At 50.0% G+C, this 26,467-nt stretch overlaps 1 protein-coding gene across 4 annotated transcripts; it reads right to left on the minus strand.

Annotated features, from left to right (window-relative positions):
• Nucleotides 1-1,120: 1,120 nt before the first annotated feature.
• Nucleotides 1,121-19,044, minus strand: otd2 (homeotic protein ocelliless). Of its 4 annotated transcripts, none has more exons than XM_025299492.1 (7): nt 18,660-19,044; nt 8,072-8,399; nt 7,357-7,508; nt 4,688-4,872; nt 4,190-4,310; nt 3,799-4,005; nt 1,121-3,589 (listed from the first exon to the last, which is right to left on the minus strand). In XM_025299492.1, the coding sequence occupies exons 2-7, from the start codon at nt 8,310-8,312 to the stop codon at nt 3,488-3,490; spliced, it is 1,008 nt and encodes a 335-aa protein (XP_025155277.1). In that variant the 5' UTR covers nt 8,313-8,399; nt 18,660-19,044; the 3' UTR covers nt 1,121-3,487. The 4 variants fall into 4 exon arrangements, with proteins under 4 accessions (XP_025155277.1, XP_011147143.2, XP_011147144.2 ...); XM_011148841.3 differs by having other exon boundaries at nt 8,057-8,399; nt 18,660-19,043; XM_011148842.3 differs by lacking the exon at nt 18,660-19,044 and adding an exon at nt 17,843-18,555 and having other exon boundaries at nt 8,057-8,399.
• Between the last annotated feature and the right edge of the window lie 7,423 nt (nt 19,045-26,467).

The raw sequence follows: 26,467 nt of genomic DNA on the forward strand, positions 1-26,467 counted from the left end.
TAAATGATACTTCACCGATGCACCAAAGATGAATGTGCTTGATCTCTTCGCCGTCAGAGTGCACAACGCATCGAGTGTAATGAAACTTCTTCAGTCGATCGAACAGTGTCCTAGAAATGCAGCGCAAAAAGAATCGCTTTTATTTGTTCATTTGTTGGACACAATTATTCATTAGATCTCTTATATATCCATATGTTTTATTTATTTACATTGATTGCTCGCATATTTAATTTTTTCCATGAAATTTGTCATCTTTTAGTATTAATTATTTTAAACGTCAAAAATGAATAATAAATAGGAGTCTTAACATTAGTTATCAATGTTTTGTCGAAATATTCTCTCTTAATATCGCATCTGATATAATGAGTATAATTTGTAACAATAAAAAATAAACTTCAAATACTAGAAACGTATAAGAAAAACGTAAGAAAGAAAATAAGAACTTTACTGTAATTATCAAAAACCAATAATCATTATATCTGATAATCATACTATAATAACTATTTAACATTAACTATTTAACATTAACTATAGTATATTGTCGATGTTTCAGTTGATAAGAGTTACTCTCCTCTCAGTAGTTCAATAAACGTCACCAATTAAAAATGATGTCAATTTCAAAGATAAAAATTGAACTTTCAATTATTGATATTAAAATTCAACAGGAATGATATCGAGATATTAATATTTACGTATGAATAAAGTATTTCAAATCAATAGAATTGTAACGTAACAAGTTTAAGAATAAAATATGATATATTACGCGAGCATTCTCAAATTGGAAAATAAATTTCGTTTGTAAGGTACCAACTTTCTGAAATATGTTCTTCAACAGATAACACCTATTTAACAGAATAACTGTGTGATAAACGGGCGAAATCTTTCAACATCTATATTGTACGACTTTTCCTCAAAGATGATGTGAAGGAAGGCTAAGAAATATTTCTTTACAATTACCGTAACAAAAATAATGGTTAAACAAAGAAAGAATATCTTTTGATGTTGAATATTCTTGAGCAGGACTCTCTAGTCGTAAAGGTGGAAAAAAAAATAAAAATCATCCGTATACAATTCAAATTCGATATATTATCTTCATACATCTTGAGACATGTACGTCGTTGTTTTGCTCGTCGATCGTCTTATACTTATTGATAATATTTATAATAACAATCTAAACAGTCACATACTTATATTCCTACGGATCTTAAATCTCTTCTCTCACTTTACATATGGATTTTTTATTTCTTTTTTCTATTCTATGTTCAATCGACGTTCACGTCTGTAGAACAACCGATATTTTCGTTACATGACGCAAATATTAATATGTAGTATCGATTTCTCATGAAGCTTCATCATCGATTTCTTCGCGAAATGTTCAAATAACGGTAATGAAAGTTTTACCAAAAGCAATGTACGCAAACCGTCCGATTGGGTATCTACTAAAAATTGCCATTATATCCTATGATAATGAAAACATTTTGCGCACGCTGACAATGTGATAGTAGATAAATTTATCTATATACATTCGTCAAATTTAACCGAATAGGAGATATGTGTGAACAATTGCGATACACAAATAGACATGGTGCGGAAGCAATATTATCAATCGCTGGTATATTAAAAAAGGATCAAGTAATAACAAACGAAGCTCCAAGTCTTGAAAAAAATCGTATATTACGACACTGATTGTCAGATATAAGAAATGTATAACTTCAAGCTATTTCAAAAGTCGTTCCTTTCCTCTGCGTACGAAGATAATACAAGGTAATACATACATGATAAACCTAACACGTATTCTTCGACAGCAGGACGGTGTGTATGTGATATATGTGTGTACATAATTAATAAATTTTTTTTTTGTATATAAAAGATGACATTTTATTTCGCACGTGAAACAAATGCATCCGAAATGGAAATAATTAACAACTTCAACGTCCGTAATGACGTCCGTTTTAAAAGTCAGGTAATGATATATTCCTACATGAAAGAATAATACATATGTACATAGACCTGCACTATATGCTTTTATATATAATTTATGTACACAGTGTACACATGTCGCGTGCACACACGCAGATATCTCTTTTCAAAAATTTTCCCGTTGTCAATCCTTCCTTCATCGGAGAGTTAAAAGAAACAAACGCGTCTTCCATTAGCTATTCAACGGAATCCTAGCTAGATCAATTTTTTTTTCTTAATATCATAAAAGTATTTATATTATATACAGTATAGTTATCTGTACTGGAAAACATACGAAATCATTATATCAGCGCGCCTAGAACAAGGCGCTGTCAAATATGTCGTGACTGTAAAATATTTATCTTGACTATTGAAAGCGTTACGTTGTAATATTATTGAGATATAATATAAAGCAATAATATGCAAAAAGCGGAAAATAACTTCCTCGGAATAATTTTTCATATTGAATCTTTCATTCGAGACATGTTATAATAACGCTTTCTCTCTCTTACCTCTTGATCGATGTTTATTTTATTATTATGACTAGTTGGATATCAACGAGAGTCTGCACTTTCAACGCATTTTGAGGAAATTAAGAATGCAAAATGTCCCTTTTATTAAGTTGCTAATTCCTCATCGCGGTCATCTTGACTGATAACGTCAGAAGCGAGGAAATGCATCCTCAAAATTGTTGCAAAATACTTTGAAATGGAAAAATATACATCCATATAGTGAAACTTCTCGATCGACCGAGAACTTACTTCTCTAAACGTTTCCGAAAATTTTCATTTTTTTTATAACAAGTAGCCGGTAAAATTAACATAATATGTAATTAACTTGTCAATTACACGTTCTTCTCATGTTAATTTTTATTGATCATTAGAGCAAAAGAATAATGTGCAAATTATTATAAAAATCTGCTCCATCATTAACCAAAGTCATTTTATGGGCATATTTTTCTATTTCGACAAACTTTGCGGGAATTTTGAGCATGTATTTTTTCTCGTTTCTAACATCGTTAGACAAAATGGCCACGGTGATGAAACACAGGGGCCTCAAAAAATCGTAATCGTCGACTTGAGATCATCTCGAATTTCTAATACTCTAGATAAGACGCATCACTCGATACAAGTTCCGAGATGTAAATAATCTGTAGAAGAAGCTATCTCGCACACATTAATAAACCGCCGTGAATCTCAGTCGGAAATGTATCTGAAAAAATACACGACCGCTCGCAGTACGTCGTCTCGTATCGAAATGATTACGTCATAAATATATTTAAACTATGTCGTATCATTAAATGCGATAGGATACGTATGGCACTCTCGATCGGCCTGTACATCCCAAGGTGCCTGAACGCTGGCCGAATGAAGGATATGTTTAATCTACATCGACACTCACTGGAAGTGGAGCTTCTAGTTTGGCACCGTATTACAACGACACTGCAATATGCCGTTGCATACCGCATTACCCTCGCTGTTGTTGTCGATGATATGTACCCAGCCTTCGTTCCGCGATTCTCCTAGCTTCACTTTCGATCACCCCATCCGGCGCTGTTGTAGAACCAAGACGAGGCGCTCTCGTCTCTCGTTTTGCTCCATGAATTGTCAAGGCCGCTACCTCCGCTGTCCTGCCGACACAATATCGATTCTCTTTTACGTAACGCCGTAGAACGTCTTTTCTTGGCCGGTTTTTCCACTCGGCTTTTATTACACATTAGTCATAATCGCCGTGCATTTAAATGGGGAATGGATTTAGAAAAGGGGGGGGGGAGGAGGAGGAGGAGGACACGTTCTCGTCCGGGAGATAACTTTACGGGGGAATAGTCAGTCCACTTACCACAACGTTCAACTGATGCGAGGCGGGCGAGAGGTAATCCATATTGGTGTAGTACGATGAGTAATTCTGGTAGCACTGCTGCTGAGAAGCGGTTGTCGTCCACGCTAACCTTTGATGATCACTTGGAAATCCCCCGCCGCTCTCCGTTATCGCCGGGCTCCAAATACTACTGCTACTGCCACCGCTGCTGTATACCGTGCCGCTTAACTGTGGGACACAGAACAGAGAACGGGATAACGGGGTGCGCGCGCGTGCGGATACGATAAAGAACAAGATTATTCCGAGAGTGCCATGAAGCGCAGCACAGAGGGAGGAGGCTCGAGGAGTCTAGATTGGCTTATCGTGCGTGGATAAACGCCAAAGGTGCGCCGCGAGGCAGTCGACCACTTACGCTCGGTGGAGTCGTGCTGGCCGCTAACAGCAAACTAGTAGCGTTCCCCGCGGGCTTATATTGCGGCGAGTCCCTCAGAAGCGCCGGTGAACTTGCCGCCGAGCCGCCGGTACCTCCGCTCCTAAATACAGAAACGCGCATTGTAGCATTTGGTGCATTCCGCTCTCTCGCGCCACCCGGTCGGTCGATTAGCGTTCCGGACTTCGCGAGATTCAAGCGCGACGAAGAGAGCGCGCACGGCCGGCGCGGGAGATGAAGGAGCAGCTATGCAGCCTCCGCCGTCGTTTATAATGGATATCTCCCGGTGGACATATATACAGCGCGCACACTTGCAATTGAAATAGTAATTAGCGAGCTTAATTAGATCGTCGGTTATCCCGCGCGCGAGGACGCGTTCGCGGCCGAGATAAAGGCCGTTCGCGGCGCGATCACGCGGTTGACCGAGAACGCTCGCGCTCGCGCGCGCGCGCGACTTCTCGAGATAAGGGCGATATTTACAAGGGCGTAGTGGCGGGCACCGCGGCGGCGGGCGTGGGCGTGGTGGCAATCGAAGGACTTTTTCCAGGGGGTGGATTGCTGGCCGGATTCCCCGTGGGTTTCTTCGATCTCGGCGCCTTGTCTTGCTGCTGCTGCTGCTGCTTCTGCTGCTGCCGACATTTGGCTCTGCGATTTTTGAACCACACCTGCGAACACGCCAGCAATTTTTATATCCGCGACGTTACACACGCGTTACGTAAAACGTACGCATTTCGTGCGTGTGGCAGGCACGCGCGCGCGCGCGCGCGCGCGCATTCGTATGGCCGCAGCGGGGGAAATGGAGTCTGAACGCGAAATTAAGCGAAGCGACGTTCCCGTCGATTTCTTCGACGTGACACGACGCGTACAATACAAACGCGCGCGAGTCCAGCAATGCGCGCCGCGCGGAGCTTTCGCAAAGCTGGCGTAATAGCCAATTATAAGGGAATGCCGGACTGGCGCGACTATCAATTACCAATCAAGCTGACTGCAGCAGCGCGAACGAAAACGTGCACGCATATCGAACTGGTTCGCTACCAGGCTGTCGTTAATGCAACAGAATTACGAAAACCGATTGGAGTGTGGGTCGTCCCCCTTTACCTCTCCCACTTCCTCGCCCCGTACACACACACACATACACACACACACACACCCAACACCGAACAACTCCTCTGAATGGAATAAGCCGATTTTGCGTACCAACGAGATCGCTCCGGTTTGCGTTTAAAGTGTCCAGCAACCTCGTACGGGCACCTTGTTATAAAACTGCTAATTACGCTTACGCACATTACAAATCACGCTCGAAGTCCAAGCAGTTCGCACGCAAGTGATATTACTCTGCCGAGGTGAAAAACAAAATATAAACGTTAAGTACGGTTCTTTTAGAGGCCAGTTCGAGCATAAAAAAGAATAGTGAGCAAGAGACTGTGCAGTTTGCCAGTGGTTGTGTACGAAACGTCGACAATTTCGTTCGTTAATTTAACTCTACTTTTATAATCGACGTCACATTTAATCGGTGTCGTATAACCACTGAGAAGAGTCACCTGTTAATCGAAACACAAATGTTCGGTTATCGTTAGGTTAGATAATTCATTGCTCGCCAATACTACGCACTGGTAACTGCGGCGGGCCCTTATTTGCCCTTATTTCCTTTTCACGTTCGAATTATTTTATTAAGTTTCTATAATTTCTTCCGATAAATATTATAATCGACTCAGTTAGTTGCTTCGCTATTTACTTCGTCCAGAAAAATGTTGGGACATTTTCTCGTCTTTGTGCGAAACGCTGTGCTACTTCTTGTGCGTCGTTGGGTACATCGTTTTCTGTTCGAAACGTCACTGGCACGTAGCGACGGCAAGGGGGTGCGGTGAGGAACGAAGTGGAAGAAGGGAAAGGGGAGAAATACGACAGGAAAAGAGACGAACCTGGAGAAGCCTCACGCGATCGATGTTAGAGAAGCGAAGAGAAGCAGAGAGAGAAGGAGTGTGTGTGTGTGTGTGTGTGTGTGTGTGTGTGTGTGTGTGTGTGAGAGAGAGAGAGAGAGAGAGAAAGAAGTGAGCTTGGGTTTCTACTGGGATTTTCTGGTGGACGACACTAACAGCTTGCGTTCCTTCAACAAAATAACCAGATACGCGTAACGGACGCGTAACATTAACGCGAATTTCCGAATTTCAGGAAGCTTCAGACTTCTTGAAAGCACCAAAAGAGAAATGTCGAAAACAACGAGACGTCTGAAAATTTTGAGCAGTTTTACAGAAAAAAGTCGACGACAACAGTCGCTCGCGTGGGGTGGCAGCGACGTTGGGCAAAAGTATAACAGATTCGAGCCTTGTTACCGTCACAATGGAGATCAGTCACCGAAAAATCATGGAGAGGTTTGAAAATAGCGATCATGAGTCAAGCAGTCTCTGGTTTTGCAGTCGCCGACGAACGTGCGGAAGACTATGGACCGTGTTGGCCTATTCATTTCATTGGCCAGGTGTGATGGACGATGACTGCGGATGCATTGCGCCCTTTTTGCTGATAATGAGGGTGAAATATGCGGCAGCACGTTTTAGGATCGATCCTGCGGGCCCGGCCAGCTCGAGCGAACTCTCGACACGAGCGTAACGATACAAAAGTCGGGAGAGCATTCAAAAGCGGGCCGCCGATATATCGATCTCGAAGAGCGATGCTATTTCTCGTGTATTGTTACACAAAACAAGTTTCTTCGGCCAGCCGAAGCTGTTCAGCGCGCGCAAGGATACTGCGCGCGCCGTTTGTACATACGTACTTGGCTTGCGTATAGCCGTTGCTCACGAGTTGCTTTGTCTCTCGCTTTGTAACTACGGCGCGATCATTTAGGCCCGAGAATCTCGCGGTCGCGCGGGCGTCCGTAAGGCGAGCAAGTAACTTAATTAACTCTAACGAAGGACACACGAGGCAGGATCGATGACGACCGACCGCACTGTCTGCATGCCGACACTGCATACCCCCTCGGTAACAAGACACTCTCGCACCCTCCGCCGCGAGCATCTACGTGCGCGTCGCATTTTTCTACCTGCCGTCGTACACGACACGCCGGAGAAACACTTTTACACTTGGGTAACATGTCTCGCCGAGTCGTTCGTCACACCGACAGGTACATCACTGGCTTCCTTCCCGCGCTTTACCTGCACTCTCGACTCCGGTAGGTTGATCTTCATCGCCACTTCCTCGCGCATAAAGATGTCCGGGTACTTGGTCTTCGAGAACAATCCCTCCAGCACGTCCAGCTGCGCCCGGGTGAACGTTGTCCTCTCACGCCGTTGTTTCCTCGGATTGCCTTTAAACGCGACGGAACTATTATTCGTACGGCTTCAGCTCGCGGACGTATGCATGAATATTAAATCGGTGTATACAATGTCAGCTACGTTTAATAAGTCATTTAATAATAATCGATGGCGATTAATAAAATAAACGAGCCGACTATTAATAATTAAATTAACAATAATAATATTTTCACAAGCCGGGCGCAACTTTCATGCATAATTCAATAGCTTTTATATTTTAACGCGATTAATATAATAATTCCGCATTACACCACTTTAACGATACTTCTGCGTTTGTTAACATTTTACAATTACGCATACGACGTACATCTGTATTTTACATGTGATTTTGTCATTTCACTCGCGTGAAAATGAATTCACGCGGCTCTCTGTGTAAAATCGCCGAGCAGGAAAGAGCAAAAGAGCACCTAGCATGATCCGTGCCTATATAATTTCACCCACGCGACGCGACACAAAATAACACAAAAACTACAGACGGGGAAAGTTGCGTCCCAGACTCGATCTCGATTAGAAGTAATAAAACAATATGGTGGGCACTCACAGTAGTAGGACTCACCGGCGGGTGTACAACCGGGATAACCGATGGTCGAATGCAGCGCCTCGATCGGCGGCATGCCGAGCGCGCTCACGTAGGGATTCGTCTTGAGAGCGCCGTAGGGCCCGGCGGCGGATGCGCCGAACGCTGCGGGCCCGAAGAGCTCGGAGGCCGAGGTGGTGGAGGCGGCGAGACCCCCGAGATCGGTGGCGCCGGCGCCCCCGCTGCAGCCGGAAGTACCTCCGAGGCTGTTCGGCCACATCACCACCCCCTCGGCCCCCAGCACGACCACCTCCCCGCTGAGGTCTCCCTAGAGAGACGTCCTCGACGTCCAAATTATGGGTTCCGCCTGAAAGACGACGCGAATGCCGTCAGCATTGCCTACATTGCGTATGTATGTGTTGTGTGCGTTCGCTGGTCTGCGAAGGACAAACTTTATCCTAGACGAGGATTTTATCCCCGTAGAAAAAAAGACAGAAGGGGAGAGCGCCATATATAATACGTCGGGAAGTATCGAAAACGCGCTGTAACCGGTCACCGATTGGCCAGTCCGAGAATCACCCGATCACCGAGGACAAAAGCGACGTACCACTTAGAGGATGGAGATTACTACAGAAGCCGTTGCGGCCTTTCCGGTGTATAACCTCGGTGTATAATTCTGCTAATCTTCACAAAGAAACTCTCGCGGTTGGACTCTGAAGCGCGCGGTGGTCCGTCACTGATCATCCCGCGAGCCCTTTCCCAAGAAACTGAGAAAAATCCCGTTGCGGCGCGCCGATTATCGAGTAGATCGTTCCCACCGTCGCAGCAGACGAGGAAGGTAGCCGCCACCGCGGCGCTTTAAACAAATACAAGCCGATCATCGTCGCCCCGGTGTGGTAAAAGTAAGGACTACGTGAGGTTGGCAGCTGCGCACGCGGGGATAATCCGAGAAAGGTGCAATAAGACTCCAAAGGTAGGTGCATCCCAAGATACCTCGCCGCCCCCCTCTCCTCTCTCTCTCTCTCCCTCACAGGGGACCAGCTCACAACTTAATTCCGAAAACGCAGCGGCGGTCCGAAAACCGAGACCGACTAGACCGAGAGATAGAGAGCCGACCCTGAAGACGCGGAGCTCTCGCGCTCGCAGCCTATCCGCTGCGCTCTTTGCCGTTGGCTTAAGTCGCGTTTTATCCTCTCCGGTTACAAAGTCAGGAACGACCAACTACTACGACGACGACGACGACGACGACGACGACGACGACGACGACAACAGCGACTATCGGACGGCCTCCCTCTCTCCCTTGCGTCTTCCGCCATCATCGCGCACCATCCAGCCGCCTTCTCCGGTGGTGGCGACTTGTTAATTTGTTTGCCGTCACGTTTATTACATCTGCGCGCTGCGGCCGTGCACATCTGCGACGCGGCCGGACGAACGCGTATTGTTTCCTGCCTTCTGGACGTCGCCGTCCACATGTCTCGGATTAAGGGATGCTAATCGTTAAGTAATTAACAGCCGTGCCGCGAAGAACAATCGGATGACGACAGCGTCGCGGGCGTCATGATGATGAGGATGAGTGTTCCCGAGTTAATAATTTTTATACAGTGTCAAGAGACGGAGAGAGAGAGAGAGAGAGAGAGAGAGAGAGAGAGAGAGAGAGAGAGAGAGAGAGAGAGAGAGGACACTCGGTAACTTTCAGGTATCTATTTTCCTTGCCGAATTATTGACGATCGAAACATCGCGCGCGATGATAACGATGACTCGGTGCAAAAACTGCCTTCAAGGGAAATTCGATTGCCGCCGAGCGGCGAGATTCACGCGACGACGATGGCCGATCCGCGCGCAATTTCAAGAGAGATGAATTTCAATCGGGACGTTCGGTATCTTAGTCACCGGCCTGGTATTCATCCGAGGAGATTTCTATTTACAACGGTGGCTCGTTTAGCTGACATCGACGCGCGGCCGGACGAGTGGTGGTGCGCGATTCCGAAATGAAATCTTACACCAGCACAAGCCCGTCTTTAATAATGTATTGTTCCGTGTCCTCTCTTAGCTCTCTCCGCGCTATATTGAAACTAGATTTCACTGAATAGAAACGCGCGGTACGAAAGGACTCTTCAGCGTACTAATAGAGCCGCCACAGCGCCAGTCTTTTCGTGCAAATATGGATGAAACACCCGCATTCGTTCTCATACTGGCTCGTACATACGTGTATATACGTGTATATCACGTCCTGTTGCGTGCGCGCTTATAAATCGAAACTCATAAACTGACGATATTATTGAAATACGCTATACGTGACGCGATTTAACTGTCCCCGTGATTGATCCACCTCGACGATTTAAATGAATCGATGGCGTGTTGACAGAAAAAGAAAGAAGAATACCACACGAAGTAAGACAACATAAGAACTTTGCGAATTACGCTCGGTTGTCACTTGCTTGTCGGTAGAAATTTAAATTTATTTAATTTCGTGCGTCGTGTTGAATGCGACATCATATCGCGGATTCTCTCCCTTCCTCCCTCTCTCTCTCTCTCTCTCTCTCTCTCTCGTGTAACGAACAAAATTCCATATCGATGAAACAACATTTTCTCTCGTCGAAATGCACAGAGCAACGAGCACTTTGCAGATGTTGGCCAGCAGCCCGATGAATTTACGAGTACTTAATATCGCAGACGTAAAAGGCGAGAGCCCCCGCGCCGTATTGCGTTTCCAATATTACGTCTCATTACGTCAGCGCGCAAATTTCCTGCCGAACCTCGGGAGCGGAATGAAGTTGCCACCCGGTGAAAAAGAATCCATAGAGTATACACTACCCCGTGCCGAGCCGCCGCTCTCGTCCCGGCTATATTAAAATTTTGCCCGCTATGAAAGGAGAGGGCGAAGGCCCGAAGAAAGGCAGAGAGTATTCTCCCGAGTCCTTCAGGAATCAGTCAGGCGCGAATCTCCACTTTTGTGCGCTTACGCGCGCCTTGCACCGACCACAAAGCACTTGTTACACGCCGCGTCCGGCGCGGCGTGCATGGGCGAAAAACGTCCAGAGCAATCGTCACTTTCGGAAACTTTTTCACGACCGCGACGCGCAACCCGCACACACACTGTCGCTCGCCGCGCTAATTTTCCTTATCCATTTTATTTTTGTATTCCAACAACACGAGTCCCCCTGGCTTTTGCTAACGTCACATTGCTTGCGGACTTACTTTTGCACGGAGCCGCACGAACGTTCATTCGGGGATGTCGAGCGCGTTGACCGTGTATATATTGGTCAGTCTTCGTCGTCAAGTTCAATTGAATTTCTCAGCTCGAAAATCCTGACTGTCCCCTCGAAGGTAAAGGGACCACCGAGCTGCACTGTCGTCCGCACGGCACGTTTGTTTGCACTTTTGTCATATTAAAACCGCGTTGCGCGAGGATAAGATGGAGGAAGAAACAGAATAAAGGGACAGGTGGGGAGTAAAGAGAGAGAGAGAGAGAGAGAGAGAGAGAAGGAGAAAGGGAGGGGAAGAGCAAGAACGGGCACTCGACGATCCTCTTGTTGCGGTAGCCAGAAGTCTCTTTATCTTTGTGCACTTGGATGCATGGGACAATGCACTTGTTACAGACCGCCAAGTGTGGACAAAATGCCCAAGCCGCCACTCGATTGGCCCTCGAGGGCACTCGAGTAGTCTACGACTCTGTGGAGAGCCCGAGAGAAACGGTAGTACTAGAGAAAGATAGCGAGGGTGCCTTTTACACCCCCGCGCGCACCCCCGAGCCCCCTTCTCGTCGAATCGATCTCCCGGTGCAACGAGGCACTCCCACCCTCGCCCTTCGACAGTTCGGCCCTAGTGCAAACACTTTGCGTTACCAATCGACAGATATATACCGGCATGCCGTCCCTAATGACTGTTAAATCCCCATTATTATGTCCCGCGTGTATGCCGCTAGCGCGCGCGTATGCGCATGATTGAGAGAGAAAGAGAGAGAGAGAGAGAGTGAGAGAGAGAGAGAGGAGAGGAAGGGAGGAAGGGAGAAAGAGGACGCAAGGGAAGAAGAGAGAGTCTACCCCCCTCATCGTCGAAGAATTCGATTTACAAACGTCCGGTAAATCGCATCCGGGCGAATCGGTTAAGCCAACAGAGCGCACGTGCGCGTCTTTCCGCCACATCTTGGATCCTCGGCGAATTCCCGCGGAGTGTCAAGCCCGAAGGAGTCGATTTCAGGCCTGTCGTCGATCGGCCACGATGTTGCCGCGCGAAATCGCTGGGACGGATTTTTCTAATCGATGACGGATGTACGCGTACGCGCACGCGAATATCCGCGAGCCGCGGTGATCCAGGATCGTTTTAGGATTTCCGCTGGACCGTCGGATGCCGCGACTCCGTTTCTGGCTGATGCGGCGGCGATTCCGCGGGAAAACGACGGCGCGGCGAGGAGACCTCGCGCGCATTCGAAGACGAGTCGCGCCGCCAGGATTCATCGCTCGGCTACGGCTGCGACGTCGTTTCTGCATTAGGTAGCGCGGTCTGCGGCTTCGGTATATCCTCCGGTACACGAAGAACGACACACTGCCGCCGCCGCCGCTGGAGCTATCCCAGAAAGTTAAGTCGCGGCCGCATTGTTTCCACGAGTATTTGCACACAACCGCATTGTTCGTGGAGAGCCCGGCCCCGTAGTTGCTGCACAATGAGCGCGTTCACGTACGTTGCGTGAAGTGCTCCGGCGGCGCGCGAGCGAGTAGAGTAGGTGTACCGCGAGGAAAGGCAGAAGGTACTCGTCGAACGAGCGAGGCATTAACTGATTTCACGGGCGAATCCTTCGAGATTGCGCCGACACGCGGCATTCTCGACGACGCGGCGACGTCGCCGTGCTGCGCGCATTCCCGCTCTCTCTCTCTCTCTCTCTCTCTCTCTCTCTCTCTCTCTCTCTCTCTCTCTCTCTCTCTCTCTCTCTCTCTCTCTCTCTCTCTCTCTCTCTCACTCCGCCGCGATAATTTTGCAGTAATCTTTACGCGTTAAGCACGTCGTTATTTGCCTCAGCTCGTGAACGAACCCGCCACTTAATATTCCCAGCGTGCAACAAGATCACGTTATCCGTAACAAAATTATCTCACCCACTCCCCATGTGTCTCTCCTCCTCCCCCCCCTCTCTCTCTCTCTCTCTCTTTCTTTCAGTTGCTCTTTTCGCAACGAAGCGCCGCGGGCGGTCATTACGATTCGTTCCACATCGGCGAAAATATTCGCGACGCCTCGGATCACTCGTCAACAACTGTGTCAACAGCACGAGAGAGAAGCACCCTCCTCATTATCAGATAATAAAATCTTGAATGATTCAATCATCTAACGATAAAACGGCACCGATCGGCCCGTAGCCGCCGGTGACAGCCGGCGGGAGTCCGCGCTAAGAGGACGTCTCACGAAATAATTGCTCCCGGCATCGAGAATCTGAACTTTCCTTCTCTCTCTCTCTCTCTCTCTCTCTCCTCTCTCTCTCTCTCTCTCTCTCTCTCTCTCTCTCTCTCTCTCTCTCTCTCTCTCTCTCTCTCTCTCTCTCTTTTCCACGGAGACGCAGCTTTATGTCGCAAAGTCGCACATTTTATGCAGACGGATTTATAGCGGGATACCTCCGTCGAGAGGCATGGCGGCGAGCACGTAGCCATGCGCACCGAGTCGTGCACGAGGAAACGTCTCTACGCGGAGGAGAGACTCGCGTTGAATGCAATTTTAGCCCCCTTCTTCCTCGTCCCCGTCCGCCCCGCCGCCGTTCGGAGTACGGCTGCGGCGTTTGTTGCGCGTTCATTGAGCGTAAAACTTAATTCCCGTAGAAATTCCACGAGGTATACGAGCGACAAGGGTATACCTCCGGGCCGGGGGCTCGTTCTCCGGTAGTTAGTCTTTATTCTCGGCCGGCAAAAAAGGAGATGCCGATGGGGCTTGCACCCCGTCGCCGCCCGTCCACGGGGATGAGCCTCCTCCGTTTCGTCGTCTCTCTATCCTCCCCGGCCCCCTTCCCCGTACGTCCGCCGTATATACGCCAGCGTTTCTCCTCATCCTTCTTTCCGCCCTGACGGACGGCGGAACTTACTGATTCCTCGGAGCCAATTTCGAGAAGGTTTTGTTCCCTCGGGCCGACATTCACGGTTCTATGGTGGCCGCGTCAATCCTCCCGTCGAAGGCACGGCGTAACATTAGGGCCCGTTCGCACGTGATAACATCGAGCAGGGTTCCCGACGAGAGAGTTTCGACGCTCCGAGGCTGAAGAGGAGATTGAATCCGTGAATCGGAGAACCGAGGGACCGCGAATGCCTATCCGAGGTCTCCCTTCGAGGGAACGGGGGCGTCTCTTCGCCGGCGGTGTGTAATGTGTTTCGACTTGTGCGAGAGCGAGAGAGAGAGAGAGAGAGAGAGAGAGCAAGAGAGAGAATTTCTATCGCGAGTTTGTTCATTGGAATAAACTCGGGCTCTCGCGTTACGAAATCCGTCACTCGATCGCGCCATGACGTTACGTCGAGACCGAAGTTGCGTCGCGAGAAGAATTAACAGCTCGTTAACACGAAAGACGCGATGTGTGTCCTTGCGTGCAGACCGTCCATCGCGTGGAAGCCCTGGAAACTCTCTCGGCAACTTTGTTGTTCGGCTTCCGCGTCTTCTTCAGCGGCGAAGTCATCTTAGATCGAGGCGCACGTGCGCTGTTCTTCTGCGAAATTATCTTTCAGCACGGGGAACGAGGGTCAAGATAATCACGACCCTGGCACTTCGAGTACTCTCTCCCGATTTTTGCAGTTTTGCATCTCTCTCTCTCTGTCTTCCTTTCTCCCTCCCGGGCAGAGAGACACCAGCAGCGCGCATTCTTTCGGTCTTGCTTTCGAGCTGTTGAAAATACCGGCGATCGCCGTCGACCTTAACACGATATCATTCGCACCTTAAATACTTCGTCATTAACGATGCACTCGTCCGATTCGTTCCGCCACGTCCATTCCGGCGCGCATAAACGTCGCACGCGTCGGCCTCCATCGTATCTATCGCGGAATCTCTCAGCGTCCACTTCATTCCTCGCGATTGCGCGTGTATACAGTGTAAGGATCCTTACATTCATGCCAATCGCGTCCTCCTTTTGCTCGTGAGAGACAGTAAACGCCGCGTTTTTCGAAGGCCCGCTCGAGGAAGGAAGCTCGCTCTGCACGAGCTGCGCGAGGCGGCGAATCGCGCGAATCGAACGACAGGCGCCTTTTTGCGGCCGAGAGACGGCGAAGAGATAAAATTCTCTTCTTAAACGAAGTCGCAATCGCCGTTGTCGCGATGTCCTCCGATGCCTCTCCATTTGATATCCTCGCAAAGAGCTGTGCATATACGAGTTGCTCCTTTTCCTTCTAAATATAAACTAGGTCGGCGCGAGACCTCCTAGCCGATCGATGTGTCCTTCTTCGTCCTCGTCGACCACTCGCGGATCTCGTCGGATCTCACGAACCGGTATCGGCCAGCCGTCGTCGCGTTGCATTCTTTTACGCGAGCGCGCCGCAAAAATGTCGCTCGCGACAAACAGCAACGGCCGTGGCGAAACACTCGGCTCCCGCCGCGGCGGAGGGACACGCGTCCTGGCTCTTCGTCCTGGCGTCGACCGGACGGCTTCGGTGCCGGCGAGGCAGAGCTCTCACGCATTAGATTGGAAGATCGAGCGCCAACTAGGATCCGAAACGTCCTTCGCGGTCGCCGCGAAGGAGACGCGCCAGCGTACGTGTACAGACGATGACGACGCAGACGGCGACGACGTTGTCGACGACGACAACGGCAACGACGACGACGACGATGACGACTACGTGAAGGAGACGAAGGACCTCCTCGTGGGGGCAACTCCTCCCTTAACCGGGAGGGAGGCAAGCCAAGAAGATTACCGTAAGCAGATTATTTCCGTGGAAATCCTGCTGGCCAACTCTCTCGGCACGCTGCTACACCGGAGCGTTTCGGCAGCGAAACTTCCTGCGGAATTTCCAGGCGCGAAAGGAAGTAGTCGAAGCCCGGTGCAGCGCGCTACAAGATCTGCTCTGACAGCAGCTGTCGGACATCGTAGATAAGATTATTGAAGGATCAGGCATCGCCCGTACGCCGTGGAATAGATCCTGACGAGCTGCGCTCTCGTCGCCGCGAAGCTTCGTAAAACCGACGCGACAGCTCGCGAGCTGTTCGCTCGCTTTTCTTCGCGCGCGCGCGCGCGCGCGCGAGAAACGCACGGGGACGTCGGCGCTCTCCTTTAATCACCGTTAATCTCGAACGGCTGACGTGTTAATCGTAACGTACATTTCGTCCTTCGCACGAACGGACGCACGGCTCTGGTCGACAACACGACTCGTCCCGCGCCGATGATAATATGTTCCTAAGCATCTGGCGGCTCGCTGCCTCTCTCTCTCTCTCTCTTTCTCTCTCTCTCTCTCTCTCTCTCTCTCTCTCTCTCTCTCTCTCGTTCGATCGTGCCGAACGGAGATAAACCGCCGATAAAACCGCCGAGCTCATTGATTCGATTGTTTATGTGTACGAGGCGTGCGACGAATTCTCGCGCGGGCAAAATGCGGAGAGTGTGGATCTCAATTTCTGTACCATCCGCGCGTTACGTCGCGCTCTGAAGAGGCTCGCGATTTTTATCAGCTTGTCCGCTAATACTCCCGCAAAGCGGCGTGCGCGTTTCATCTTCTTCTTTCCTTCCTCTTTTGTCTGGCGGACATAAAACATGTAGCGTGGCGGCGATCGATGGCGAAATTATGAATCGTTGTGATACACGGGCCAGCGAAATAGATTCTCATCGATTTTTTCTGCGCGTTTTTCTGCACGTCGGCTAATAACTTGGGACGCATGGATGCAATTAATAGACTTCCGCCGAATACGCGCTGTGTGCGCGCGTGTGGTGTGTGTGTGCGTGTGTGCGCGCGCGCGCGCGCGCGCGCGTGTGTGTGTCTCTTTCTCTTTAACATCGCGAGTTTCTGTTAACGTACGCGAATTTCGTGGATCCGCGCTCTTTTTCGCCCGTCACTCGCGAAATTTCCCTCGCTGTGCGGAATTTCGCACGGTTATTCCGAAACAAGTTCGCCCACGAATTTATACATTCTCTCTTTGGCCGGATGAAAGCTTCCATGTACGCCTCGCCGATTAAATGTCGGCGTTTTCGAGATATTCGCGCACCGCAGCGCCCGAATTCGGTTGATTCGCTCGGCCGGGATTCTCTCTGTCTCTTTTTTTTCTCGTTTACCGCGGGAAGTAATCGCAGAGGATATCCGCAATCCGCAGAAATCATAAAAACTGCGGCGTACGCCGGTCGAATTCGAACCGGCGAGGGGATCCACACGGTCCGGAATGGTTATTAATCGCGAGCGTTTACTAAGAAAGATGACATTTTTAACAGCACACGGTCGAGTGCGCAAAAGGAGAGAGAGAGAGAGAAAGAGAGACAGAGAGAGAGAGAGAGAGAGAGAGAGAGAGAGGGCAGGCGAGAGGGGAAAGGTGAACGTTGAGTAATAACCTTCGCGTTGTTCGCACGAGTTAGTTTGTCTCGTTGCGTGGAACGTCTTATGTAATTGTTCCAACGAACGCGCGAGACTTTCGCAGCAGAAATTCGCAGTAAAATATGCGCATCCTGCGACACGAAGAAGCGACACTCAGCGACATCGCGATGCACTGTCTCGCGGTCTTTTTAATTCCTCATGTTTAAACAAAAAGAAAAGAAGCCTCGCGACTGTTACGCGAAACGAGTCGCTCGATCGATAGATACGTCATTCCTGATTCGCGACGAAAGGTTATCAGCACAAATAAGCGACGCTGCTGTGTTATGCGCAGCTGGAAACTTACGATTATCTAACAGCGAAGCACATCCAATTACATCGCTCTCGGCTCTCAGCCAGTCGTGTATAATTTGTATTGTACACAATCTTCGTTGTTTCTTCGATGCACGAAACGTCGAAACGATTCCACGAGCTGTACTGACGCGAACGACAGACTCGAGCATCCAGACCCCGAGGTACCTTCAAACTCACGAACTTCTATTCTTTCCCGCCAAGAGATCTAGATTACACCGCGGCATTATCGCGCTTCGTTAATCGCGCGCTTATCAACATTCTCGGCGAGCGAATTAGGTCAGTCGCTGTAAGTTATCCAAGTAGTAGACGGAACGCTCGGTCCTATTGATTATCGCCGTGCAATCGGAACACCAGGTGACACGGCGAGCAGACGGACGTTGTTTTCTCACTACACCTCTACGGGCACGTGGACCTATGTAGGTCACTAAATCGTCCAGAGATGATTCACGAATCATCCGGCACATGACGAATCAGCGAGGATCCGAGCGGCACAACGCTACGCGGTAGCGGAAGACGCGAGTGACAGCTCCGAGCCTGCGGCGCGGCGCGGCGCGACGCGACGCGGCGCGATGAGACAACGATGTGAGAGGAACCGGTGTATTAAGGAAAGGCGACGACGCACATCTCAGATCGGACCGGTGGTCAGCGGCAACAGCAGCAGCACGTCACACAGCAGCAGCGCGACGACAATCGGCGAAAGTGCCGCGCGAGGTGAGACGAGACGAGACGAGACGAGGCGAGGAGACGCGAGACGCGACGCGGTACTTCCGCAACGTGGCGGAAATAGCGAGAGGACGCTCTCTACTCACCCACGAGCACTCGTAATTGCCGGCGCCGGTGCTCCCGCGTCGATATTCCTCGTCTTGAGCCCGATAATCCCAGCCGAAGCCCCCGAACTCGTACTCCAACACACACCGCTGGCCCGACGCGCTAGTACTCGCCGGCGCGCTCCCAATGTCAGAAAAGAGACGGGCTAGGTCGTTCGATCTCTCGGCACCTCACGCGCACACCACTCCGAAACCGGCGCTCACCACACGGCGTTTCGCCACTCCACCGACTCACCGAACGAGCGCGACCGATAGCTCGTAGAATACGGATGTATACACGATAATGACTATTCTATTCCCTAATCCGTCGGAGTCGTCCACGGCGCGGCTCTCCTCTCTTTCTCCCTCTGGTCTCTCGCTCTCTCGTGCATTCGTCCCTTCTCACTCTCTCTAACTCTCTCTCTCTCTCTCTCTCTCTCTCTCTCTCTCTCTCTCTCTCTCTCTCTCTCTCTCTCTCTCTCTCTCTCTCTCTCTCTCTCTCCCTCTCTCTCTCTCTCTCTGTCTCTTTCTTTCTCTCTCCCTCTCTCTTTCTCCCTCTCTCTCCTTCTCTCACCCTTTCTCTCTTCCCCTTTCTCTCTCTCTCTCTCTCTTTCTCTCTCTCTCTCTCTCTCTCTCTCTCTCTCTTGCTCGCTCGCTCGCTCGCTCGCTCTCGCCCTCTGTCTCTCCCTATCACCCTTCCGTTCCCTCCCTTTATCCGCGTTCGTCCATCTCGCTCCTTCTCTCTCTGTCTCTCGGAATGTGGGACAGATGGACAGAGACGGGAGGTAACGCGCGAAACGACGACGACGACGACGACGACGACGACGACGACGACGACGACGACGACGACGACGACGACGACGACGACGGCGACGACGACGACGACGACGACGACGACGACGACGACGACGACGATGGTCGGTAGAGAGACCAGCGCGCGAGCGGCTATTATAGCAGGAGGGCGTAGGAGAGCACCCGGCTCAACTTTTCACGAGAACTTTAGTTGTTACGGATCGCTCTCTTGGTCGAGGGGTTATGCGCGCGGGGGACGCGCTCGTTCGCCGGCCGCCGGCGGGGGAGGAACGTCGGCGTCGGAGCATTGGGAAGGGATGGGGTGCGCGACGCGATCTCGAAACGACAGAGAAGCGCGGCACGATGGCGCGACGAAAAGGCGCGAGTGCGAGCGAGAGCGGTGGGGTAGCGCGAGAGGGGAAGGCCGAGCGAGAAGGCAGGGCGAGAGAGGTGGGGGCGCGCGTTTTGCGCAAACAGGGGGGAGGGGTTTGGCTGGAGGAGAGACCGACACGGAGAGCGGGCTCGGGTGCGGGAGAGAGAAGGACGAGTGGGTGCTGCGCGGCAGGGAGGGAAGGCTGATGAGAGAAAAAAGACAGATGCAAGCGCGACGCGTGAGATGAAGTGAGAGGGAACGACACGCGCCGTCGAACCGCGTCGACTCGTTCCGGAGTTGGCGTGGCGGAGGCAGTGCCGACGGTCTCCGCGGCACCCTGATGGGGACCCAATGGCAGCTCGGGATGCGAAGCAGCCTCGCAGCCGCGATGGCAACGCTGTGCGACAACGGCGTTACGTACTGTCCGTCTCTAAAAATATACTCAAGCCCGGAGAGAGAGTCCTCTCTTCTCTCGCTCTTCCTGTCTCTTTTACGCCTCGCGCGATCGCACTTCCTTCCTCTCGCATCGGCGCGGCGGCTCTCTCGCTCGCTCGCGGAGGTGTACGAATAGATTACGAGGAAAATACGCGAGCGTAAGAGACGCTGGCCATTACTTCGTGACGTTAAGAGCGAACGAGCAAGCGTGTTTCGGCTCGCATTTCTCGGGCCGGGCGGGTGCGATTCGCTCCGGCTGGGTCGGGACGACCCGGATCGAAAAAATTCGATCATGCCGTGTCACCGTTGGCATCGATACTTCAAGTATCGATGTGTCGAGGGGATTAATGACTCTTCTTTGCTTTCCTTCGCTAGTTTCACGGCTACGGGACTTGAACGCTATCGATCTACGGTCCGCGGAAACTTTGCCGATCGCTCGCGACTGCCTCGCTCGCGTAAACAAAGTATGAACTTTAAGAGACGGAAAGTACGGAAGAAGTTACGCCAACCAGACACGCGCGCGCGCACCTCGCCTCGAGATAAACAAGAATGGAGATCGACAACGCGCGGTGTTGCTTGAATCAGCGAGATCTCTCGCCCCGCCGCCGCCCCCCCTCCCCCTTCCCCGCGTTGTTTACGTTTCACCTTCTCGCAGGGCGCAGCGCGTCGCCTAATCGGGCGCAACGGTAGCTTCCGCTGAATATTAATCTTCGACGTGATATCAAACGCATCCACGGAATGGAGATCACGCTTTATTAGCGCGTTATCGAAAATCAGGTTACAGCCCGTCCCAAAAAGCGATGGCACGCGTGATAACAATCCCGCGGCTGGACTGGACTCCACGGCTTAGACGCGCGTCGCTCTGTCGCGCTTTAACCCACAATGCCTAATCTCGTTACCGTTCGAAGACGCCCGGCGCGAATAATTTTTCTCCCCGAACCACGCGGGGCCCGGTATTCTCTTCCTCTCCCTCCCCTTCCCGCCCCTGTCTCTCACCCCCTCCTCGCTCCGTCGGCGATTCGCCGCAACCCTTCCTTTTGACGCGCTCTGTAGCCAGGTGATAGCTACACATACCCGCGGTATACCCGCAACATAGCAATTTAACTTGCTCACGTGCGAGCGGTTAATGCTCTTACGGGATTTCGAAAAGATCAGCCAGCATTACTATGCTATTAGCGTAGCTAAAACCGGCTTGCTTCCATAAACCTATACTAACGCGCGGCCACTTTATTCACCGCCGGGGCCCATTCATGCGCTCTTACGCCAATTTTCCTCATTGACGGATCGGGACGGCGGGATTGCATCGTCGTGTGAGACCTATCGGCGGCGACGAGTCGACGAGCCGCGATCGCCGATTTCGCACCTGCGCGTTCGATTTCACGGTGATAACGAAGAGACGGACGAAGAACGGACGGACGGACGGATAGATCGCGCGCGGCGTTGTTTTGACAGACAGCTGAGGTATCGCTCAGAGACATATCGCTCTCCTCTTCCCGCCCGTCTCTTTTCTTCTCTCCCTTTGTCGTCTCTTTCTCTGTCCGTGTCTTGCTCGTTCTCTCTGTTGCAGTTCGTGAGAATTAGCGATTCCAGGCGCACGTGGCGCCGCTCGCTAATGTAAATAGCATCGTGTGTGTGTGTGTGTGTGTGTGCGGAGAGTGGCTCGCCGCGAAATGTTTGGTATTCTCTTTCTCTCTCTCTCTCTCTCTCTCTCTCTCGCTTTCTCATACTTGAGGTAAGTTATCGGAGAGATGCGAATAGGAAAATATATGTACAGAACCACTAGCGAGTCCTGACATCGATAATGGGAGGGGGAGTTTAATAAAATTGTTTTATTTTATATGTTTCTTTGTTTCACTCCTTAGCTTTAACTCCAGGATTAACGACGAGGACGTGGCGAAACTTATAATCCCATTGTTTTGTTTCTTTTATTTTTTTGTTTTTATTTTTTACTTTTTTAAAATCAGTTAAAAAAGGTTTTTTTTATTCTTTATTTATTATATTTATTATATTTATTATCTTTTTTATATATTATTATTATATATATTATGTTTTTTATATATTTTTATTATATTTATTATATTTTTTATGTATTTCTATATATATTTATGTCTGTATTATTTAAATAAGTCCTCTCGAGCTTTTAGCTATTTCGTTTAAAATATCTTCAATGGATGACGTTAAATCCGTATAAAGATTCATCAGCGCCAATCCATTTAAACGGTTCTCTGAAGTTGTGCCTAAGCGACAGGTTCAAGATTCAGAGTTCAAAGTTCAATGTACTCGTATCTATCGCTAGACACGATAACCGTATCATATAATTGTAGACTAGGTCATTCTGAACGAAAAAGGCCTTTACCATTTTGCAAATAAACACCATTTTGCAAATTTTCAAGCTACCAATTAAAAGAGCCTTTAGACGTGGTCAATCATTAATAACTCATTTCAATTATTAATAACTTAATAACTATTTTTGCAAAATGGCACATGACTTTTCTTCTCAGTTTCATCTGATTAATCTTTAACAATTTTTCGTTTCCAAAAGATCCCGGACACTCTGTATATATTCGTCTGTGCCTGAAGGGAACAATCAATGTACGATAACTTTGAAGTTTCTTTCGCTTAATCTATCCTTATTGCCGATAAGTTTCCGACGCGAGATATTTTTTATTCCGAATGTACAATCGTCTCAGTTCATATACTCTTCGCGTCGTGCTGTATCAAGCGTCAAAGAGCATAAGAAGCATATCAAGAATAAATATCGTATCACGTCGAGCAAATACTCTCGAAACATAAAAAATATATGCTTTTGCCTTTACAGCAATTTTGCGAGGTTGCGAGGTCCAGTCGTTACAAACAAAGGAAGAAAAAAGAGAATACAGACGCAGAGAGAGAGAGAGAGAGAGAGAGAAGAGAGAAAGAATAGTTGTGCACTTCCTGCTTTATCGCACGTGCGATTGACGAAACGCGCTAGAGACAATTCGGCGAATAACAGGCGACACGCGCACGAGCGAATCGCGTGCGTATTTATTGCCGATTTTATCTGAAATTGCGCGATAAGGCGCGCGCAAAATGCTCGCACGTTTTGAACCGTAATCTACCCCGGCGGCATTAAGAGATCTGCATCAAATCGATAGTGGTATTACAGGTATTACACGGCATTAAAGTAAGAACCACCAATCCCAGTTTGACACGATTAATTAATTAACCGCCGGCAATCCTACCGGCGCTTTTTACCCCCGCGGTGGAATTCCGCGATCGTAATATTTGCGGCGACGTTGCTGTTAACGCGCGGCGAATCCGACGCGACGAGACCGCCTCGCCGCCGCACGCCGGTATGCCGAAATCGTATAATTTTCCTCGTCGCTGACGTCGCACGTCGCTTTCACCGGGGCGTGCGGACCGACGGTCGTCGTTAGGCAGCGCGTAAAATCGCCGCGCTATCTGCTCGTACTCATTGTACTTCTCACTTATCCCTGCCCGTAAGGTCGATACAGACAGGCGTCCGCACCTACGTTATCTCGCGCGCTCGCTACGACGCTTTCAATTAGTGTAAGACGCCACTTAAAGATTATTATCCTCGTCGCTGAACGAGACAAATGCTCTCGCAGCTGCGGATTATTCGCATTGAGTTCCATTTGCGGCTGGAGATCCGCCGCCGTCGCCGCCGTCGCCGCCGTCGCCGCCGTCGCCGGCAGGTGCAGGCACGGGCGGGAGCGCTTTTGGAGGCAGATACCAAAATATCGCGCGTATATCTCTCGCGCTTACCCCCAATCAGCGTCAGTCGCGCTGGAAATTGATTAATTAAACATCACTGCGTCGCGTTGTGTTCGACAATATACGTTAGATCGAGTCGCTTCCGCTTGACGAACGCGACCGAGTCTCGTATACACGTTCGTAAACGTCCGGATCCGCGCCAATCGAAACACACAGTCTTACAGACACGTGCGCGATCGCGAAACTCACAAATACGGTGTAACTAGGGGGGAGGGAGGAGGAGGAGGTGGGAGATTAAACAAAGCGACGACACCTCTCGAGGCGGAATTATGTCGCGCGAATTATGACCTCGGCGCGCTCATGCAATCTTCCGAGGATCTCGACCGAGAAAGGGGGAGATCAGCCCCGGATATTCGGGAGGTCATCCCCTTTCTGCGGGCGCCAAAGTCGTTCCCAAAATCTCTTCCTGCACGGACGCTTAAGGACGACTCTCGTTAAACGATCGATGCGCGCGAAAGCGCATTCGTGCTCCGGGGGCTTGAAGCGCTCCTGGATTTTATATAGAATGTAGTTCATGCTCATCATCCCGAAGATCAGCCGGCTGAGCCGTTCGACAAACTGTTCGAACAAAAAGCACTGAAAAAAGACAACTCGGTGCAAATAACCTTTGCTACGTTTCTCTTCCCTTTCCCCTTCGCCGCCCGCTGCGCTGCCCCCTTTATCCATTTCTTCTGTCTATCTCTCTCGTTCGCTCGTACCGCTTTATCTCTCTCTCTCTCTCTCTCTCTCTCTCTCTCTCCCCCACGTTTTATCCCCCTCCCCCCTCCCTCCTTTCTCTTTCTCTCTCCCGCCCGCCACAGCCACGTTATGTCCTTCGCTCGGGATTTGTCTGTCTCTTTTCCGGGCCGGCGAAGCCTCTTTCGCCGCGCGTCGGGGACTCTCCTCGTCGCGCCCGCGCGATGCAGGACTCATTGACGAGAGGAGAGAACGGAATTTGAAACTGAGGCAAGCCGCTTATGAAGTTTTTGCGTAAATCACCGGTGAAAGTCACCGAGTTACCAAGTCAATGAATTACCCACCTCGCCGTACGCGCGGGCCCGTATCCGATGGGGTCACGTGCGCCTTGGGGTTAGCGGGAATGATAAGTGCCTTCCGGTTTTAATGGGATACACCTATCCCACTCGAGCGTTCGAGAATGTCTGATGGCTTAAATTATACAATCGCTAAAAGAATATTAGGGAACTAGAGGAAGGCTAGAGATGGAAATGCTGCGATAACATGGAGCCCGGCAATGTTGCGTCCGATAAGATAGCGCAACGTCAAATCTTTATCGAGAGATCTCCTTTCTTGTTGCACATGTGCGCGCTCTTGCAAGAGAATTGAACCGTGGCACTATCTGGCGGGTCGCATGGAATATCAAGCGATGTCGAAATGTCGATGTCCACACTGCAAACCCGAGTGTGTTATTTTGACACGTATAAGCTGAAGCTTTCTTCGCGCTTCGCGCTTTCTTGAAGCGCGTCTGAAATAATCACGTCATTCGATGCATCTCGATGCGTCACTTAAAGCGTTTAAACGCGTTAAAGGACGCGTGATTTAAGACGACAAGATACGCGTAAAGGACGCTTATACGCGTCAAAACCACACACTCGGGGAATCCTCCAATCGCGGATTCCGCGTCGCCGTATATCTGCGACTGACCGTGCCGTTCGATCTAACGTTCGATCTAATGTAAATTCGATCGACTCCATCGACGCGGTAGGCTCCATTACAGCCATTGTGTTCGGGGACGTGTCCACCCACTGCCTCTCGTACACGACTATCGAACACTATCCGGAACGACAACGAACGCCATTGATAGTGATTGATCACGCGAGTGCAGATAGAATCGCGCGGGAAAAAAGTGGCCTTTAGACGCGCACCGCGGGTTTCGAGTGGATTTCGTTGCGGATACTACGATTATTCTTTCCTCGGACAGTTTTGCTCGTCATCTCTCGGCACACCTACCCTACGCCGGACACACCGGCGGTTTTCAGCGTCACAATTCCGACACTGCACAGGTGTTTCACAAACCGACAATTTCCCAGTGAATAATCTCCCTCGCCGCACATCGGCATTAGTCGGCCATTTCAGCGAACGCGCGCGCGGGACGATAATATTTTGAGGAACCGCCCATTCCGCGCGCGCGACCTGATATCGATGGAGTGTTAAAGAAAGGGATTTCGAAGAGCGTGTACAACAACGGATCGTACAGTTGCGACAGGAGAATTTCTCGGTCGAGTCGACATTGTCGGGCCTCTCGATACACTCGCAGATAATTTGATTGTGCCAACCAATAGCGAGATTCTCTAAGCGGTATCCCGCGGAGGACCCAATCCTATGGCCTATTCACGTAATTCTGCAGCGTAATACTCGCGGGACGCGAGATACCGATCGTGTACAGCCAGTAAGAAACTGATTCCACGCAGTCACCAAGCACGGCGTCATCGCCTTACCA

Source organism: Harpegnathos saltator, unplaced genomic scaffold (assembly GCF_003227715.2).
Source record: "Harpegnathos saltator strain DR-91 unplaced genomic scaffold, Hsal_v8.6 scaffold280, whole genome shotgun sequence".
NCBI lineage: Eukaryota > Metazoa > Arthropoda > Insecta > Hymenoptera > Formicidae > Harpegnathos > Harpegnathos saltator.

Coding starts and splice junctions, on each gene's coding strand:
- otd2 (XM_011148841.3), bottom strand. CDS start 8,312: ATGTGGCCGAACAGCCTCGGAGGTACTTCCGGCTGCAGCGGGGGCGCC. Junction 4,311..4,687: donor GTGCCCGCCACTACGCCCTT/GTAAATATCGCC, acceptor TTCTGTATTTAG/GAGCGGAGGTACCGGCGGCT. Junction 4,006..4,189: donor CCAGCACGACTCCACCGAGC/GTAAGTGGTCGA, acceptor TGTGTCCCACAG/TTAAGCGGCACGGTATACAG.